Source organism: Girardinichthys multiradiatus, chromosome 14, assembly GCF_021462225.1.
Source record: "Girardinichthys multiradiatus isolate DD_20200921_A chromosome 14, DD_fGirMul_XY1, whole genome shotgun sequence".
Taxonomy (NCBI): domain Eukaryota; kingdom Metazoa; phylum Chordata; class Actinopteri; order Cyprinodontiformes; family Goodeidae; genus Girardinichthys; species Girardinichthys multiradiatus.
Window position 1 is genome coordinate 11,609,484 of NC_061807.1, and position 20,274 is coordinate 11,629,757.

General features: G+C 40.3%; 1 protein-coding gene across 1 annotated transcript; it reads left to right on the forward strand.

Moving 5' to 3' along the window:
- Window positions 1-2,002: 2,002 nt before the first annotated feature.
- On the forward strand, window positions 2,003-19,816 carry txk (TXK tyrosine kinase). Its single transcript, XM_047386200.1, has 16 exons — window positions 2,003-2,148; window positions 11,362-11,410; window positions 13,088-13,169; window positions 13,245-13,370; window positions 14,141-14,205; window positions 14,510-14,569; window positions 14,660-14,714; window positions 14,887-14,966; window positions 15,041-15,165; window positions 15,253-15,327; window positions 15,642-15,813; window positions 15,900-16,116; window positions 16,448-16,512; window positions 18,453-18,571; window positions 18,653-18,810; window positions 19,412-19,816. Exons 1-16 carry the CDS (start codon window positions 2,136-2,138, stop codon window positions 19,481-19,483), a joined length of 1,533 nt encoding a protein of 510 aa, XP_047242156.1. The 5' UTR covers window positions 2,003-2,135; the 3' UTR covers window positions 19,484-19,816.
- Window positions 19,817-20,274: the final 458 nt, after the last annotated feature.

Consider the following 20,274-nt stretch of genomic DNA (forward strand, 5'->3'; position numbering starts at 1 on the left):
CATTCAGTAATGCAGATGGGAGAGTCAAGTTAACAGTCTAAATAACTGCTACTAAGAGTCAAGCTTAATACTAACAGAGTCCAATTAGTCTCAAACAAACAGCTACAAAATGTCAAACAAACAACGACTCAGTGAAGCTGACAACTAAGTCAAATTAATGGCTACTCGGAGTCAAACTAATATAATCAAGACACCCTTTTCCACCTTTTTCATTTTACCTCCAGAACTGTGGTGAAACGGTTTAGAATTAATCCCTACATTAACTTAAATATAAAAACTTTCAGGTGACAAATATTACATTTTATATTCTGGTATTTGCAGTCATTTACCACATACCTACTAAATGCTTTTATATTCACTTGCAGCCACCGCAAACAGATAACAGGTGCAGGAAATCCAAGAGTGCTGGGCCGAGATCAGGCAGCGCTTAATAAGGAAGTCCCAGTCCAACCGCCCAGTTAGCTTAGCTTACCTTTGCAGCCAGACCAGCCTGTAAGCAGAGCTTCGCTGCTCCGAAAACCAGAAAGAACATTTCAAAGTAGGCTCATTCTTGATGAACTGACAGCACAGATGAAGTGTTGAGGTCTACTTTCATGCTTAAAAACATCTTTAAAGTACTTTTTGTGACAAATTAATAGAAATGGAAATTACCTGGGTAAATTTGTATCAAAATCCGTCCCGGGCTTTCAAAAGCCCCGCTCTTTTCAAAAGCCCCAGTCTGTCTACAAGCAATGGAAAAGCGGCAAAACTAACAGATAACACAAACAATTATCAAAGTTTAATTAGTAGCTAAACACAATCAAGCTAACAGATGATAGAGTACAACTACTGCTAACCTAGTGAATCTAACAGCTACTTAGGAGTGGAGCTAACCACTAACAGAATATTATCAGTGACTAAGAGTCAGGCTAACAACATATTCATGCTAACAGATGACAGTGTAAAACTAACACTCAGACTAACAGCTATTTAGAGTCAAGCTAACAGCTAGCAGAGTTGGTACAACGTGTCAAGCTAACAGAACACAGATTCAAGATAACGGCTAACAAAAATTAGACTAACAGCAACATAGAGTCAAGCTAAAAGCTAACAGTCTAATTAACAGCTACAGAGAAACAAGCTAAAAGAACGGTCAAAGTAAGAGCAGCTGATGGCCAAGGTAACAGCTATTCAAACTAAAATTACAGGTAACAGTCAAGCAGTACTATTATGTGTCCCAATAAAGATCAACTTACAAATTTACATGTTTCTAATTTGATTTAACAACAATTCAATTTATTATAGTCTTCATCGTTCCATGGGTCATTACTTTCATCCATTTCAGGAGGTTCTAAAGAGGTCATGTCATTTTCTTACTGATAGACACCAATCAAACAACACCAGATGAACTCATACCTTCTCATCCATTTACACCTGCTTTGCTCTCGTAACTCAGATTAAATCAAACAAACACAGTGGCAGCATGGCCTTTTTCAGAGAAAACGTGTATTGTAAACCTGAATTTAGTCTTGTTTTTATAAACATTGAGATTGTTTTACATCACCTAAAGTTTAGCTAAGCATTTTTAGTGGTTCAGAGTTTAGGTGAGTTTGGATGATAATCAGGAACCTCCTTACTTTAAACAGTAATTTAAAGTCAAATGGTCAGATAGAAAAGGCTAAATTTCAGTGTTGCGTGATGATTACTGTATGTGAGCACCTCTTCCTGGATTCACTCTGAGACGGATGCTTTGTGGTTTTGTTCGCGTCATAGTTTCACTTCCTCTCCATTGTTCCTTTCTAACACTTCTTAAATACTGGCCAATAACTTAGTATAAAGCAGACATTTTACATTCTGCTAATGTTGCCAAATCAGACATCAGCACCAGCAATTAAACATCCTCTTTCTGTCCTCCTCAGATCATCTTTCTTTGTCTTCCCTACTTCACCTACTTTACTTCCTCCACCCACCTGCCTTTCTTTTGTCTCAGACTCTGCCTCAATGCCTCAGCCGTTTCCTACCTGCAGCATCACAGCAGCTCCGTCAGTGCTGAGAAATCGAAGCCGACCTCAAGCTGCAGAACAAAAACTGGAGCTGAGGGAGATACACGGGAGGAGGAAGAGGAGAACCGAAGAGAGTGAAGACTGAAAGGAAAGATGATTCACTCAAGTAAGTAGACGCTCTAAAATCTTCAAGTTTGTCCTCTTGAACTTCAAAACTGCGGTACAAAGCAGGAAACTGTGTTATAACAATCTGGAGAACCAGAAGAGAAAGATGAGAATCAGAGGAGGAAAGTATGTAAGACCTTGTAGCGTTTTTGGTTAGTACAGTTAACCCCACAGGATATGCTGTCATGGATTTCTAAAACACTCAGTAGAGTCTCTGTAGTCTTTGTTTAATCTTAAAAACTCAGATTTTCATTTTGGTACTAAAACTGCTAAATCAGCCAAATCAGACTGTTAGGCTTCAGACGTCATTTCACCATGTGATGAATCAAAACAAAACACTTAACTTTGTGCATTGTTTCACCTGTGCATGCACTACTGCAGACGCCCTGAAAATATAGAGTTAAAGCATCAGAAAGGCAGAGGCACCTGTGTGCATTTTAGCACCACTGGTCTGCAGAGAAATACCTAGCGGCTGAAGTTTCAGTTCTCGCACTGTCGGGCTGGCTTTAGAGACCATAGCTGAATCAAAGGTGGGGTTTTTTTTACATCTTATAGGCATGCAAATTATCCAGGCTGGTGGCATGTAACTCAAAATAAAATTTTCAGATGTTTACTCATTAACCAAAGTAAACAGTCCACAAACATGCAAAGGTTTCACCTGAGGCTGCTGCAGCTCTCTGCACATATAAGAGAAAACTTCAAACAGCGGATTACAAATGGCAGGAAATCTAGTTAAAATACTTGCTAGAAAAGTGGTTTTCATCAAAATTTCTCAAGACTTTCTGAAAGTTTTTAAATGTTTTTCATTGGATTTTGGCTGCATTTTGCCCGTTTTCAGTCCAGAATCTGATACTTTTAAAGAAATGTTAAAGAACCAAGTTTACAGTGAAACTTTATGCTTATCCATCCCTCTGTCCATCCAACCATCAATCCACAAATCCACTCTCCAGCTAAGTCTTTGGGATCCCAAAGTGTTTAGAGGCCATGAGGAACATACAGTCCCTCCAGTTAGTTCTGGGGTTTGCCCCACGGCCTCATCCATGCTAGGCAGTTCCAAAAAAACTTTGTGTCTAGGGGTCATTGTGTTCAGATCCATGAGCCACCTCAAAAAAATAATTTTGTTACATATGGGCAGGGGCTCAGCATGAGCCCAGCCAGTCTGGGGAGGAAGCTCACTTCAGTATCCAGTATCTGTTTTTTTTTTTCTCACAGCCTATAAAAACCTGTAAGATGAAAAGGTGCCATACAATAGATTATCTAAAGAAGGATAAAGCTTCTCTCGAATCTTATGTCAGGTATTTTCTGGATTTATTTCATGATTGCAATAGACATGACATGACCTGATCCTTTAGCTTTTGTCCTCATTTTGTCTCTTTTTTTGTATTAGCCCTATTGGAATTATTTTTTAAATAGTATTCCTTCTTTTGTCTTTTGCCGCACAAAATGCTTAGAGTCGACACATTCTTTGGCGAATAATTGGACTGAAAATGGGTGAAAAGGCAGAAAAGATCTTTAGAAAGCCTGTAGAAATGTTGAATAAAACCAATTAAGGTCAATTTTTACCAGTTTACATTCCACAAGTGTCACAAAACAAAGCAATGTCCAACTAACCTGACAGGCGTGGAGAACGTTAATCAGAAAAGAAGCTAAGAGGATCATAGCAACTCTAAATGATCTGCATAGATCCACAGCTCAGGTAGGAGACTCTGTTGATAGGAGTTGATAGAGTTGCTAGAAGAAAACCATTGTTGGCAGAAAGCAATAAGAAGTCCTGTTTGCAGTTTTCCACAAACCAATCATTGAGGGAAGCAAAGGTGGAGAAAGGTGCTCTGGTCAGATTGAAATTACAAAAATAAATTATTATTTAGAGTGTCCTGAGAAAGCCATTGCAATGTTATGAAACACATTATGATGGAGAAGAAGGGAATCTGGTGAAGGCTATGAAATACTTTGCAAAGTGTTCTGCTGGAAAACCTCTGGACCCATCTATCAGCTAGTTCTTGTAGACAAATTACAACTTTTCATTGAACCAGTATTACCTGATTGTCTGCTTAGCCAGAATAATGTTTTCCATCTCACTGCAAAATGGTCAAAGAATGATCAAAGTTGTTGTCTGGGCATCCAATTTCTCTGAGTATTTGAACAACTGAATTTCTTTGGGATGTTCTGGCTAAAACAAGTGCAATCCATGGAGGATTCAGATTGATCTTCCCAGAACTAAACATATCTTCTGCTGATGTCTTTCTAGCATACCACAGCAGGCGTACAGAAGGCTTATGGAGTCTGTTCTTTGCGAGATCAGGGTTGTTTTGATTGGAAAAGGAAGACCTAGCCAGTATTCGGTCACGATAAATGTTATAATTAATGGCTGATCGATAAATGTTACAGAGAAGCAATGTTGTGTCAGTGTTTTTAATTAAAATGGAGAAATAATACAAATCATAATATGCATAAGTCTGATAATTGTAAGACAAAATCAATATTACGTTTAAAATGACAAACACAGTCAGGCATTAATGGCTTTAATTTTATCTTTACCTATATGCACCACTTTCCAAACGTTTTGTGTACAAAATTACAAAATACATGACAGTGTTATGGAAATGACAGAACACTCACCCAACGTTACCAAGAGGGGGCAGTGAGGGGAAGACAGCCTAGTGTAATGGCTGCTTGCAGTTCAGGTAGCAAGGAGAACAGTTACAGTAAGAATCCCATAACGATTTCAACAGTGGCAGACTGGGAGCAATACACAATGTTAATGCTTTCGTCAGGACACATATGAGGGTGCAGCAGAACATCTATGAGCCACAACAAAGGGAAAATGAAGCTGACTGAGCACCTGAACCTCTTATTCAAAGGGAATACCAAGATTGATATGTTGTGCTATTTGTTGTAACTTTACGTAAGATAAGAAGAGCGTTTTGTAGGTTTTGACCAAAAAAGATCATATTCTGTTGTTGGCTTTGTGTTTTGAACCAATGCATGCTTAGGTAAACAAACAACATGGGATCTGACAGAGCAGCGATAGTATTTACAGCATGCTTCTAAACTCTTTCTTTTACGATTATGAGTCTAATAGGAATCGGCTGAGAATGATTATTGTCCTTCGTTGCTTAATAGTTGAATAATAAGACTGAATGAAATGATTGTAAATGTATTTATTCAATAACATTGCAGTTTTTCATTCTGAGGATGAAATAATTTATTGTTGGATTTGAAAGCTTCGGTTTAATTTCGACTTCAAAATTCTCACAGAGACTGTATCAGGTAACAAGGTATCTGATAACTTGAGTCGCCTTCTGGACATAATCTAGGGATCTAGGTAAGGACTTAATTATATTGAGCCTCGACACAGAAAAGGCCCGTGATTGCGTTTAATGCTTATATTTATACACAGTGTTAATTAAATTCAGTGTTGGATCTAAGTTTATAGCCTTGATTCATTTGTTACATAGTAACCCATGTGCCAGGATAATTACAAATGAAACAGTTTCAGAACATTTTGAGTTTTTTTGGGTCTAGAAAAGGATGTGCATTGAGCCTTTTATTGTTTGCTCTCCCATTAGAGTTGCTGGCGGAAACAATAGGAACACCTGAAAGAATACACATGGCTACAACACAGAATATGCCTCCAATTAGATTTAATTGTACGCTGATGGTTTTCTGCTAATTGCAACCAGACCAGCAGACTCCAGTTCTACAGTGCTGGAAACAATGCATTTTTTTAGTTAATCTTGAGGCATCAAGTAAATTGGGACAAGGGCAAATTCATACCAATCAGGTGTGATAAACTGCACTTAACTCTTAGCCCCCAAGAATAACCTCAGACAAATTCACACATTTGGGGATTAAAGTCACGATTGCATACAAGTTATTGTATGAAGCAATTTTTTGTGAGAATCCTGGTTACACTTAAAAACAAGGTTGAAGTTTTGTAAGTCACTCCCACGTTCTGTTAAGATGAACTGTCTCATCCAACTCATATCTGTTAACAAGTTTCCCGATGTATCTCACCACATTTATTTAGAAACTATACTCTGTTCTTCTACATTTTTATTAGGAATTTTAAGAGTCATAGGATAGAAAATACTCATCCTTGCAAACAGAAGATATATGGTGGTCTGGCATTGCCAAACTTTACGTTACTGAAAAAGAATTAAGGTCAGAGATGCATAATGATTTCTGAACTAAAGAATTACTTTATAATTGTGTTCTGCTGTATTAATGCCTGACATAGTTAGTTGAGCTTAAAGAGGCTGATCCTCCTCCTATGGAAGGGAAGAAAGTGCCCTCTTTGAAGGCTTGGATTTCAGTAATGACAGATACTCTTCATCTAAAAAGGATCCATCACACTTTAAATGACCTACTGGAGGATCTTGAGCAAATTTGGAGGCCTCTCACCGTATATTTGGATACTTAGACACATGAGAGGTATTGTGTGTGTCTGTTAGTGTGTGTGTGTGTGTGTGTGTGTGTGTGAGAAAGCACCTGAGGAGATGGGGGAAAGACGTGTTATGAAAGCATAATAAAGGAAGCAATTGCAGCCCATGCAGTACTAGTCATTCATATTTGCTTTACAATAAAAACATTTAAAAAGAGAAATGACTTCATTGCAGATATGCAAGCAGCATGTTCAAATGATTAACATGGATTTGTGGCACATCTGTGCACACATAAAACCATAATCGACACTTTGGTGTTCCCAAAGAACCCAGCACCTCAATGTTTTACATATTTAAAACAAAAACAACAAACAGACATTTAGGCCAACAACAAACATTGTTTTGGTTGATGATACCCAACAAATATAGTAATTTCCTCATACAACTACCAAACTTTTTAATCTGTTAAAAAGCCATTTAGGTCTTGTATGTTGTCTAATGTCGCCACAATGCATCCCCATGTGTTTGGTGACTTTAACTTATTGTTCTGATTAACTGTTAGACTGTCTGATAAGAAAGCTGATGTTTTCCCTCCTCTGTCTGTTCTGAAAGAAGCTGCTCCTTAGAAATAAAATTAGTTACTTCAACATTATTGGTCCTTAGAGCACCTTGAAACAGGAAAAATATCTCTTTTTAAAATGTATCTTTTTTGTAACGCTACAATAGCAAATTTATGTATGTATTTTACTGAGACAAACAAAAATAGGGCAAAACCAACCCCTGTGGTGCTTCTGCATCTGTCAGAAAGTTGCTAAACCTCACATAGGAAATTAGAACAAGTTAATTCTGTTAAATGTTACATGGTGTTTTACAGAGTTTGTGCGTTTGAGTCAATACTTTCTAGAAGCAATGTTTCTGCAATTACAGCTGTAGGTCTTCTGAGGTATCTGTCTACCAGCTTTGCACATCCAAAGATGGAAGTTGTTTGCCCATTCTTCTTTGCAGAATAACTCAAACTGAGTCATATTGGATGGAGCGTGTCTGTGAACAGGAATTTACAAGTCGAATCAAAGATTATCAATTGAATTTAGGTCATTCTAACACATAAAGATGCTTTAATCTAGACTATTCAATTGCAGCTCTGCTATGTCTTTAGGGTGATGGTCCTTGCTGGAAGGTGAACCTCCATTTCAGTCTAAAGATTTTTGCTGCTTCAAACAGGTTTTTTCCATGGTTGCCCTCTGCTTAGCTCCATCCATCCATCCTTGAGGGTCAGGGACAGCTTTCTGTCCCTGTGTAGGACAGGGAAGTGTGTGTGATTTGGGGATGGTGTGTTCAGGGTGTTAAGATTTCTACCATATATATCATTTTGCTTGTAGGATAAAAAGTTTTACTTTGGTCTCATCTATTCAGAGAACCTTCTTCCACATGTTTATAGTGTCCACCATGGCTTTTTCTTTTCAACAATGGCTTTCTTCTTACCAGTTTTCCATAAAAGCTAGGTTTATGGAGAGTATGACTAATGGCTCTCCTGTAAATAGATTATCCCACCTGAATTTTGGACCTCCATAGCTCCTCCAGAGTTACTATTAACCTCTTGGTGGCTTTACTGCTTGACGTTCTTCTTGTTTAGCCTGTCAGTTTAGGTTGACAGCTATATATTGGTAGATCTGTCAATGGCCCACCCTCTTTCCATGTTCAGATGATGGACTGAACAGAACTCTGTGAAATGTTCAAAGGTTGGTATATTGTTTTAGAACCCAACCCTGCTTTAAACTTCTCCAGAACCTTCTCCCTGAACTGCCTGTTGTGTTCACTACTGTTGGTCTATCATATACAGGTCCTTCTCAAAATATTAGCATATTGTGATAAAGTTCATTATTTTCCATAATGTCATGATGAAAATTTAACATTCATATATTTTAGATTCATTGCACACTAACTGAAATATTTCAGGTCTTTTATTGTCTTAATACGGATGATTTTGGCATACAGCTCATGAAAACCCAAAATTCCTATCTCATAAAATTAGCATATCATTAAAAGGGTCTCTAAACGAGCTATGAACCTAATCATCTGAATCAACGAGTTAACTCTAAACACCTGCAAAAGATTCCTGAGGCCTTTAAACTCCCAGCCTGGTTCATCACTCAAAACCCCAATCATGGGTAAGACTGCCGACCTGACTGCTGTCCAGAAGGCCACTATTGACACCCTCAAGCAAGAGGGTAAGACACAGAAAGAAATTTCTGAACGAATAGGCTGTTCCCAGAGTGCTGTATCAAGGCACCTCAGTGGGAAGTCTGTGGGAAGGAAAAAGTGTGGCAGAAAAGGCTGCACAACGAGAAGAGGTGACCGGACCCTGAGGAAGATTTTGGAGAAGGGCCGATTCCGGACCTTGGGGGACCTGCGGAAGCAGTGGACTGAGTCTGGAGTAGAAACATCCAGAGCCACCGTGCACAGGCGTGTGCAGGAAATGGGCTACAGGTGCCGCATTCCCCAGGTCAAGCCACTTTTGAACCAGAAACAGCGGCAGAAGCGCCTGACCTGGGCTACAGAGAAGCAGCACTGGACTGTTGCTCAGTGGTCCAAAGTACTTTTTTTGGATGAAAGCAAATTCTGCATGTCATTTGGAAATCAAGGTGCCAGAGTCTGGAGGAAGACTGGGGAGAAGGAAATGCCAAAATGCCAGAAGTCCAGTGTCAAGTACCCACAGTCAGTGATGGTCTGGGGTGCCGTGTCAGCTGCTGGTGTTGGTCCATAGTGTTTTATCAAGGGCCGGGTCAATGCAGCTAGCTATCAGGAGATTTTGGAGCACTTCATGCTTCCATCTGCTGAAAAGCTTTATGGAGATGAAGATTTCATTTTTCAGCACGACCTGGCACCTGCTCACAGTGCCAAAACCACTGGTAAATGGTTTACTGACCATGGTATCACTGTGCTCAATTGGCCTGCCAACTCTCCTGACCTGAACCCCATAGAGAATCTGTGGGATATTGTGAAGAGAACGTTGAGAGACTCAAGACCCAACACTCTGGATGAGCTAAAGGCCGCTATCGAAGCATCCTGGGCCTCCATAAGACCTCAGCAGTGCCACAGGCTGATTGCCTCCATGCCACGCCGCATTGAAGCAGTCATTTCTGCCAAAGGATTCCCGACCAAGTATTGAGTGCATAACTGTACATGATTATTTGAAGGTTGACGTTTTTTGTATTAAAAACACTTTTCTTTTATTGGTCGGATGAAATATGCTAATTTTGTGAGATAGGAATTTTGGGTTTTCATGAGCTGTATGCCAAAATCATCCGTATTAAGACAATAAAAGACCTGAAATATTTCAGTTAGTGTGCAATGAATCTAAAATATATGAATGTTAAATTTTCATCATGACATTATGGAAAATAATGAACTTTATCACAATATGCTAATATTTTGAGAAGGACCTGTACAGTCACAACAAAATACTTGGAATTTTGTTGTTGTGATGTGACAAAATATTTAAAAGTTCAAGGAGATGAAATACTTTTGCACTTTATGGATCAATAAAGTTAATTCCTGAATAAGAAGGAGGTTTAAAAACATTTTAAATAGGTTGTTATATTATATTTTAGAGGAATTTAGCAAAGTGTTAAATCTGAAGAGATGCTTGATAACACAAACAGCAGATAAAGTGCATTAATGAGATGCGGGTTCACTAAAAACCACCAAACCAGTCTGTCACTCCTCATTGAGTCAGAACATCTGCTGCTGGGATAAAGCATGATGTTTACTTTGGGACATGTATCCTCCCCTCAAGACTTGCTTTTACTCTGGAGGTTTGTCTTTAGAATCACATGATACTTTTCCATTTGCACTAGTTTTTTCACTCAAATTAACACAGGAAGTAATGTCTGCAGTCACACACAAACACTGGCTGAGAAAATGACCCGGCCACATGCACCATCTCTTTCACTCACCCACAGAAACACACAAATGGATTCGCACAAAGCAAAGAGTGTTAATTCTACAGAAAAGGAAACTACACTTCCTGACTGAGACCTCCCACTTAAAACCACAGAGACAGAAAGACATTAACTAAAACAGCTGGTGTTTGCAGATTTTCATTACCTTGTTCAATGTTATCTTTTGGTGGTTAAATGAATGTGGTGGTGCCCACATCACTGCAGTAACTTCAAACCGAGCCATACCTGATGAGTGCGGCCAAATCATTCGGACTAGAGAAAGCAAAAGTTCTCATATCAGCTTCAACAGCTGTCAAGGTAATCTTCTTGAGATCCAGACTCACAGCTAAGGGAGACGAGGTGAAACCTGTTGTAATTCTCTCCTAGACATGTTGACAACGGAAATTGAACTTTACACAGTGTGGCATACATGTCATCTCATATAAGGGCTCTGGAGAAGGCTGAGGAGCCATCTATCCAAGACTAGACAGAACCATCTGTCCTGACCCTCGCCATAGATCAAGTCTGTAACAGAACAACACAGAAGGGGTGTGAATACTTTTATCAGGTCCTGCAGAGTTTCATTAATAAACCAAGGAATTTAGGCAAGGCACTAAAATTTTCATCAACAAACTTTAGTTAACTTCTGTTTTTATTTGCATCTTTGCCATCACCAGGACCAGAATGAAGATGAGCTTTTTTATCTCAACAGGACATCTCTGGTTAAAATTTCTCAAACTGATTTAACAATAGTTTTATCTCACTTCATAATGACAGTAAAATGTTTTCCAGGCATTTTGGTGGGTACCTTTTTGGAGTTTTTGTCTTCTGTCTCATAAAAATGCTAACAAGGTCAGCTGTAACTCTTCTGTCGATTTCCTTCTTCAGATCACTCCACCCACTCTGTGTTCTGCTGCTGCTGTGCTGTTCAAACCAGGTAAAGACAAGAACATCATTCTTCATAACCTTCCAATGTTAAATCGCATTTATCATAAGAAAGAAAAGGGCAGAACAGTCTTTTTATAATATTACAATTAGATATGTCTACTGTCATTGGAAAAAGAAAAAATAACATCTGTCAATGCAGACCCGCTGCTGTTTTGAAATGATTATGAATCATTGCAAACATCTCTATGAAAGCAGACGTTTTAGCAGCCTGCTTTTCTGAAGTGTCATCACAAGACATCTGAAATGGCCTTAGAGAAGCAACTGGTACTGATCATCAATCTGGGAAGGGTCATAAGGTTATTTTCAAACAATTTGAAGCCCACCATTGTACAGTGAAACATATTATTCACAAGTGGAAACACGTCAGTCTGTCTTTAAAGTGAACATTCCAGTAAATTTGCTCCAAAGTCTGGCATGATCAGCGAAATTGCAAAGAAAAGACCCAAACTTCATCTAAGCACACTGGTGGAGGGATGGTGAGTTGGGCTTGTTTTGCAGCCTCTGGACTTGGGAATCTTGCAGTCACTGAGTCAACCGTCCCCTTCTGTACTCTTCTGTATGTCTTCTAGTGTCAAATTTGAGGTCCAGGAGCTCAAGCTTAGTCCAAAAATAGGTCATCAACATGACAAAGGTTCTAAATACAGCAGGAGATCTAACAAAGCACAAAATGACCAAAAAGAAATTAATCAAGGTGTTACTTTGGCCCAGTCAAAGTCCAGACCTCAACTTAAGTTGAAATGCTGTGGCAGGATGTAACAGCTGTGCAGAAACAAATGTTTGGACAATGTTATGAAGAAGTCTTTTACACTGTTGTTAAGTACGAGACTGATGAAGCCATATAAAACAACTATTGGGTTATTACTGCTGGTACTGTTCTGAATAGTAAGAGGAACTCATTATTCAGGTCATACTTGAATTGTTTCCAGAGAAAGACGACAAAGAAGTAAATGAGGATATTTATTGCTTTCCAGTTTATTAGGTTTTGTAAATTTCTAAACATGCACAGGAAAAGGCAGACCATCCTTCTGAAGCTCACAAAGGGAGGTCATGTCAGAATTTTTAGTTAGTGGTAAACCTCAGAGCCATGTGGTAAGTGAGCAGTGTCCAATGCATGTTAAGTTTGCAAAGATGCATGCACCAAGATAACATTATAGAAAAGCAGGCGTAAAAAGTCAAGATCCCATTTTTAGCCACTAAATTAGACACAAGAAATTCATTAAGAGAAAGTTATTTTGCTGCACTTTGTTATTCTGTTCATTTCTTTTTTTATTTGTAAGATTCCTTTAAGTAAAAACTCTAAAAATATTTAGATTAATGTAGGTTTCCTTTACAACAGAAAAGGTCAACTATATGTGCCATTTACTGAAGCTCGATTTTCACAATTTGCGATAATTTAGCAAATATTTGGGTTTGTGTTTTTAAAAGGAATGTGGGTGGAGTCTAATGTATGACCCTGCTTATGACCATCACTCAGTTGTTCCACCTGCTCGCTCATCCGTATGTGTTGACCTATACAGCGCATACATTTAAGATTGTTAAATAAAATTTCTGTCAGCAGCTGGAACGCTTGAGTGTGAGTGATAAGCGGAGTTAAATGATTGACTCCGCCCATATTTTGGACACCCCAAAACTTAACTGAGACTTAAGACTGTTTTGCTGATTTCAGGGAGATCAGCACACGCATGGAGTTGGAGGGCAGAACTTCTCTGTGCTTCCAAGGCAGACGATACCCCGGAAATGCCAGACGGGTAAGAAACAGTGCATTGCTTCATATCCTTGTTTCATTAAGTGCCAGATACTGATTTTTGTTATCTTTTGGTCAGGTCGACCGGTCCAGGAAAAAGCTTCCTCTACCTCCACCAGAGAACGGCGAAGGTGAGGGCTCGCTGAACGTCATTGCAATGTACGACTTCACTGCCAAGGAGGACACTGACCTCACTATTAAACAGGTACACGCTGCTCCAGGTCAAAACATGCACCTGTTTTGTGTTCACATGTCATCCCTTCCTATTCCATTTTGTACCCGCAAACAAGCATTTTCATACCATTTCATGTTGAATAACATTATTTTCCATTGCTGTCAAGTATTTTTTTTTATAAATTCTGAAGAAAAATTGTCATAAATGTCACTTTTAATTTAATTGTATATTGTTATCTGAAAACTTTGCATTACATTGTATTTCTATATATTTTGGTTGCCATCACCACTTGGGCCAGTTAATTCACAAAATATGACAGTATAACACCTGATCAAACCAAAATATCTCTGAGTTTCTGCTTGTTGATATTTACTAGTCAGAAAAGCACATTTTCTTACTGTAGACTATAAGTAGTTTACAGTAAACTGCTTTAAATGGTCAGCTACGAAAGCAGGTTTTAAACATCCTCCTTTTGGCTACGAAGTGACGTATGGTCGGTACCAAATGTCTCGCCTCATTTTGTGTCACAGAAAGTTGGGTATTTCAAAGGTAAGAAATGCTCAAAGGACGAACTGACCAGCAGTCATACTGAAGCGGGTTGTTGATGCAGGTGTGAAACCTCGTCTTCGCAGGGACAAATCGACACGTGGGTGATAGAAAACCGCCTTCAGAACGATGCATCCTTTTGTACTCAAAAAGCCTAGTATGCAAAAACCAAAACTACAAATTTTGGCTTTTTATGTGGAAGGGACAAGATGACAAGAACCCTGTGTGTTAATGGAAATGTTTTGGGTCTACAGGGGGAGGAGTATGTCATCCTCCACAAGCAGGACCAGCTGTGGTGGAGGGCGGAGGACAGACACGGGTAGGTCCAATCAAACCTGCAGAGCTTCTGCAGCAAAGTCCAGAAGCACCAGTGATTGATTTATATTTTTATTCCAAAAAGCTAAACTCTGTTTTATTCATGTAACGTGTTCTCAATGGGCTGTTCTTCAGACTTTCAAAGGTTTTTTGGGGGGACTTTTCATAGATTCAACAAAAGAAATAGTTTAAAAATTAAATCATTGAGACAATCAGTAACAAATATGCTGACAAAGAAATAACTGCTCGTTTCTGAAATGTCATTGTTCTGGACACTGCTGATTATTTCCTTGTATTGTTTTGCTCAGGAATAAAGGCTTCATTCCCAGTAACTACGTAACAGAGAAAAACAGAATTGAGGCAAACTCGTAAGTCTCTAGTCCTTTATTTAACTCAGTTTAGGAACACAGAAATAAAACCCTTGATTTTTTATTTTTTTTTTATTGTGCGCCATAAAGGTGGTACTGCAAGAACATAACCAGAACAGAAGCTGAACAGCTGCTGAAACAGCAGGTATTTATTCATCATTCTAACTGAACAGAAACATATTTCCACATATAAGATGCATATAAAATATAAGACATTAACTTCTGATATAGCTTGAATGTGCATCTTATCTATAGTGAGTTAAAGATGTTTTACTATTATTTCTAAGGATTAATTATTGTTTCCTTATATTTTCCAGGACAAAGAAGGTGGTTTTATTGTGCGGGAGTCCAGTAAACAAGGAACCTATACTGTTTCTGTTTATACAAAGACAATAAGGTGAGTCAGGTGTTGGGCACTTTTATAAACTTTACATCCACTGAAAGTATTCAACCAAATATTTTTGTGTGTAGTCCAAATGGAGATATTAGACATTACCAGATTAAAATAACGGATACTGGACAGTTCTACCTGGCTGAAAAACACACCTTCAGCTCCATACCAGATGTTATACACTACCATGAGCACAATGCAGCAGGTAGGTAAACGCCCTGGTCATCATGTACATGTGTCATCTCCACTGTTGCATTTCATGCTTCTGCTGTAATCATGCATGGGTTTGTAGGTCTTGTGACCCGGTTACGGTATTCTGTGGGACCAATGGGAAGGTGTGTACCAGCCACAGCAGGATTCAGCTCAGGTAAATACGTGCAAACGTTTATTTCAAGCTGCGGCATGCATCATTTGACCAAAAATATCAAGGGACATTTCCAGATTTCAGTTTTCCACAACATTAAACTTTTGGAACCGGTATTTAAAGTAGTTAATGTCTACATGTTAGAACAGAACTGTAGGTTATATGTTAGAACTGTATGTTCTCTTGAGCTCTAAATTGTGTTTCTGGTACATTTTTGGTTAAAATCTGTTTGTTCATCATTCAATGGATTGCTGTTATTCTTTTCTTATTGTACCTTGCATGCTTTCTCTTCTTTTCTCCTGATTTTCTTCTTCCAGAGAAGTGGGAGATCAATCCCAGTGAGCTGACCTTCATGAAGGAACTGGGCAGTGGCCAGTTTGGAGTGGTAAAACTCGGCAAGTGGAGGGACCAGCAGAAAGTGGCCATCAAGGCCATCAGAGAGGGATCCATGTATGAGGAGGACTTCATCGAGGAGGCCAAAGTTATGATGTAGGGGAGGAGAATCAAGACGAGAAAAAGGCAACGAGAAGCTGGGAATGCATTTCCTGTAACCCTTTCTGTGTCATCTGTTCCAGGAGGCTGTGCCACCCCAAACTGGTTCAGTTGTATGGTGTTTGCTTAAATCAGCGCCCCCTGCTGATCGTGGCTGAGTGCATGGACAATGGCTGCCTGCTGAATTACCTGCGGCAGATGGGCAGGACTCTGAAGGACGCGTGGCTTCTGTCCATGTGCCAGGATGTCTGTGAGGGGATGGAGTACCTGGAAGCTCACAACTTCATCCACAGAGACCTGGTGAGTCTCCACGACCAGAACACAGGGTCTTGTTTTAGTTGATTAAACTCTGAAGTCATAGAGCAAAGGTGTAGAAATGTGCAACTGAGTAAGATAAATTAAAAAATGTACAATATCTTCCTTCTCTAATTTCTCTTGGAACAAATTCAATGGATTCTGTCTAAAAACATGGCAACAGATTAATAAAACAGCGTTTTGTTGCTTTGGTATAGGGTCCAATTTGGTCTTGGACCTCCTCATACTAGCTGTTAGCCTTGGCCTCTGGGTCCAGTTAATCTTTAAGTTCTGTTTTATATTTGCTCATTATGTGTGTTTATTCTGTGTTATTCAGGCGGCCAGGAACTGTCTGGTCAACGAGCACAACGTGGTGAAGGTCAGCGACTTCGGGATGACCAGGTACAGCCGACACTTTACATAAATAGTTAACAAACAAACCAAAATAATTGGTAATGATAGAAATTAGCAAATGTTTTTCAAATGAATAACCCTTTGGACATTATTGCTGCCATCACGCATTCCGTGGTGGAAACAGAGGCTGGGGACTCGGGGTTGGACTCTTTCATCACCCAGGCTGAAGTCACCGAGGTGGTTAAAAAGCTCCGCGGTGGCAAGGCTTCGGGGGTGGATGAGATCCGCCCTGAGTACCTCAAGTCTCTGGATGTTGTAGGGCTGTCATGGTTGACACGTCTCTTCAACATTGCGTGGCGGTCGGGGACAGTGCCTCTGGACTGGCAGACTGGGGAGGTGGTCCCCCTTCATAAGAAGGGGGACTGGAGGGTGTGTTCCAACTACAGGGGGATCACACTCCTCAGCCTCCCTGGTAAGGCCTACGCCAGGGTATTGGAGAGGAGAGTCCGACCGATAGTCGAACCTCGGCTTCAGGAGGAGCAGTGTGGTTTTCGTCCCGGCCGTGGAACACTGGACCAGCTCTATACCCTCTACAGGGTACTCGAGGGTTCATGGGAGTTTGCCCAACCGGTTCACATGTGTTTTGTGGACCTGGAGAAGGCATTCGACTGTGTCCCTTGTGATGCCCTGTGGGGGGTGCTCCAGGAGTATGGAATCGGGGGCCCTTTACTAGGGGCCATCCGGTCCCTGTACGAGCGGAGCAGGAGTTTGGTCCGCATTGCCGGCACTAAGTCGGACCTGTTCCCAGTGCATGTTGGACTCTGGCAGGGCTGCCCTTTGTCACCGGTCCTGTTCATAACTTTTATGGACAGGATTTCTAGACGCAGCCAAGGGCCGGAGGGGGGCGGGTTTGGGGACCAGTGGATTTCGTCTCTTCTTTTTGCAGATGACGTGGTCCTGCTGGCCCCCTCTAGCCAAGATCTACAGCATGCGCTGTGGCGGTTCGCAGCCGAGTGTGAAGCGGCTGGGATGAGGATCAGCTCCTCCAAGTCCGAGGCCATGGTACTCGACTGGAAAAGGGTGGCTTGTCCTCTTCAGGTTGGAGGGGAGTTCCTGCCTCAAGTGGAGGAGTTTAAGTATCTCGGGGTCTTGTTCACGAGTGAGGGAAGAATGGAGCGGGAGATCGACAGACGGATCGGTGCGGCTGCCACAGTAATGGGGGCGCTGTGCCGGTCCGTTGTGGTGAAGAGAGAGCTGAGCCGAAAAGCAAAGCTCTCAATTTACTGGTCGGTCTACGTTCCTACCCTCACCTATGGCCATGAACTTTGGGTCATGACCGAAAGAACGAGATCCCGGATACAAGCGACTGAAATGAGTTTCCTCCGTAGGGTGGCCGGGCACTCCCTTAGAGATAGGGTGAGGAGCTCGGCCATCCGGGAGAGGCTCGGAGTAGAGCTGCTGCTCCTCCACATCGAGAGGAGCCAGTTGAGGTGGCTCGGGCATCTATACCGGATGCCTCCTGGACGCCTTCCTCGGGAGGTGTTCCAGGCACGTCCCACCGGGAGGAGGCCAGGGGACGGCCCAGGACACGCTGGAGGGACTATGTCTCTCGGCTGGCCTGGGAACGCCTTGGGCTCCCCCTGGAGGAACTGGAGGAGGTGTCTGGGGAGAGGGACGTCTGGGCGTCTCTGTTGAGTCTGCTGCCCCCGCGACCCGGTCCTGGATAAGCGGAAGACGACGAGTACGAGTACATTATTGTTTTGATGATATTATGCGTGAATAGTTCAGAACAAATAAAAAATTTGTTTTATCCTGTGTTTATTTTCATTGTGATGTTGAGGCTTTCTGATCAGAAACATAATTATAAACTTCTCCAGAACCTTTAGATCTAATCAGTTTTAAGTATTTAAATCCTCTCTGAAGAAGAAATGTCCTCCTGAAGTACTTTAAGACCTAAATTATTAGCATCCCTTTTAAAATGATTGCAGATATGTTCTGGACAACCAGTACACCAGCTCCAATGGTGCCAAGTTCCCAGTGAAGTGGTCTCCTCCTGAGGTTCTCCACTACAGTAAATACAGCAGTAAATCAGACGTCTGGTCCTTTGGTGAGAGACCTTGACACTAGAAGCTGCAGCTGATTCCTGTGTTGTTAGAACATCAGAGGTTTCTGACGTGTGTATTTTCAGGTGTGGTGATGTGGGAGATCTTCTCGCAGGGTCAAACGCCGTTCGAGAACCGCTCCAACTTGGATGTAGTGAACGACATCACCAAAGGGATCCGCCTGTATCGACCGCACCGCGCCTCTCAACCGCTGTACACCATCATGTACCGCTGCTGGCACGAGGTACCACACCACACATTTACCTTTAACCGTCAAAACTAGTGTTATAAACTGCTGGTTTCTTTACAATAAGTGGGAAACGACACAACTGTAATCCAGAGGGTTAAAACAGTGGGAACTTTTTATTTTATATATTAATGGGAAATAGTTCTACAGCGAACAAGCTTTAAATGTACAACCTAGAAAAACCTGGAAGCAAGGAAGGAAGGTCGGACACACCAGGAATGAAATAAAAGAAGAAAAGGAATTAAGGACTCAAGAAAAGAAAGGAGGTAGGACACAAGGAAGAAAAGGAAAGGAAAAAACAGGGAATCGAGGAAAGAAGGAAAAAAGGACATAAGGCAGCTAGAACACAAGCAAAGAAATTAGAAAGGGCACAAAGGAGAAAGGAAGGACATGGGGTAAGGAAGGAAGATAGGAAATAAAGAAACAAATAAAATTTATAAAGTTAAAAAATAAAAATGTTTCTTCAGACTTGCAAAATATTGAAATCCAATTCAAAACTTTGCTAGATTGCATAGAAAAGTGATAAGTGTATTTTCTGTTGATCAGTCTGACATTTTTGTTGACATCGCCTTCTCCCCATCTCTGCTTGGTGCTGTAGAAACCTCAGGGTCGGCCGGCGTTCACAGAAATCCTGGAGGAAATCAGAAAACTGGCAGAAAATCCAGATTAACACAAAGATGTTATTTATTTTACCTCTGAATATCAAACTGTTCTTTGAACTCCTATGTACAAATAAAACATGTTTTATTGTTATAAATATATTTTTTGTATAAAAAAATGTTTACGTGTACTGATGCTTTAAATCATTTATTTATTTTGAAATATATAGTAAGACCAACAAGAGATTGTACATTTTAAACTCAACCTTTTGTTTGTGTTGATTTTATACATATGAAGCTTCTGTTTATATTAATATACAGACTGTGAAGTTCAAACTAATATCAAAGTTGTGTGTGGTGTGTTTATAAAGCTTGAATGATCGAATAAATGGTGATTTTGGGTATTTATGATGTGAGATTCTTCTTTTTTTGTTTACGAAATTTTTATTGTACCCTTTTTGTGAATCATTAACACTAAACTCTGCAGAAGCCAACAATAAGGGAACAAGTCAGGGTTTCCAGACTGGTCCAGCCTTATTTACCTCTATTTAAATTAGTTTACCTGTTTTTTCTTCTCAAGCAGCAGTTTCAATGAAAGAACTCAAATATTGAGATTCTTTTGGGTCAGCACTGCCATCTGCTGGACAATTAGGAGAAATTATTTTTTGGGGAGTTGAACTTTTACAACTCCAAAGCAGAAAAAAATGAAAATATCACCATATTTTTATTTTATTTTTGTAAATATTTGAACCAAAATAGATTTTTTTTTTTTTATCGTTTTTACCCAAGTCCTTCCTTGGCTGCAACACAGGGGAAAAACAAACAAACAAAAAAAAAAAACATCCAGCCACATTTTATCACC

Excerpts from the sequence above, each read along its gene's own strand:
- txk (XM_047386200.1), top strand. Across the intron at positions 15,166-15,252 it reads CCATGAGCACAATGCAGCAG|GTCTTGTGACCCGGTTACGG; the intron begins GTAGGTAAACGC and ends ATGGGTTTGTAG. Across the intron at positions 16,513-18,452 it reads AGCGACTTCGGGATGACCAG|ATATGTTCTGGACAACCAGT; the intron begins GTACAGCCGACA and ends AAATGATTGCAG.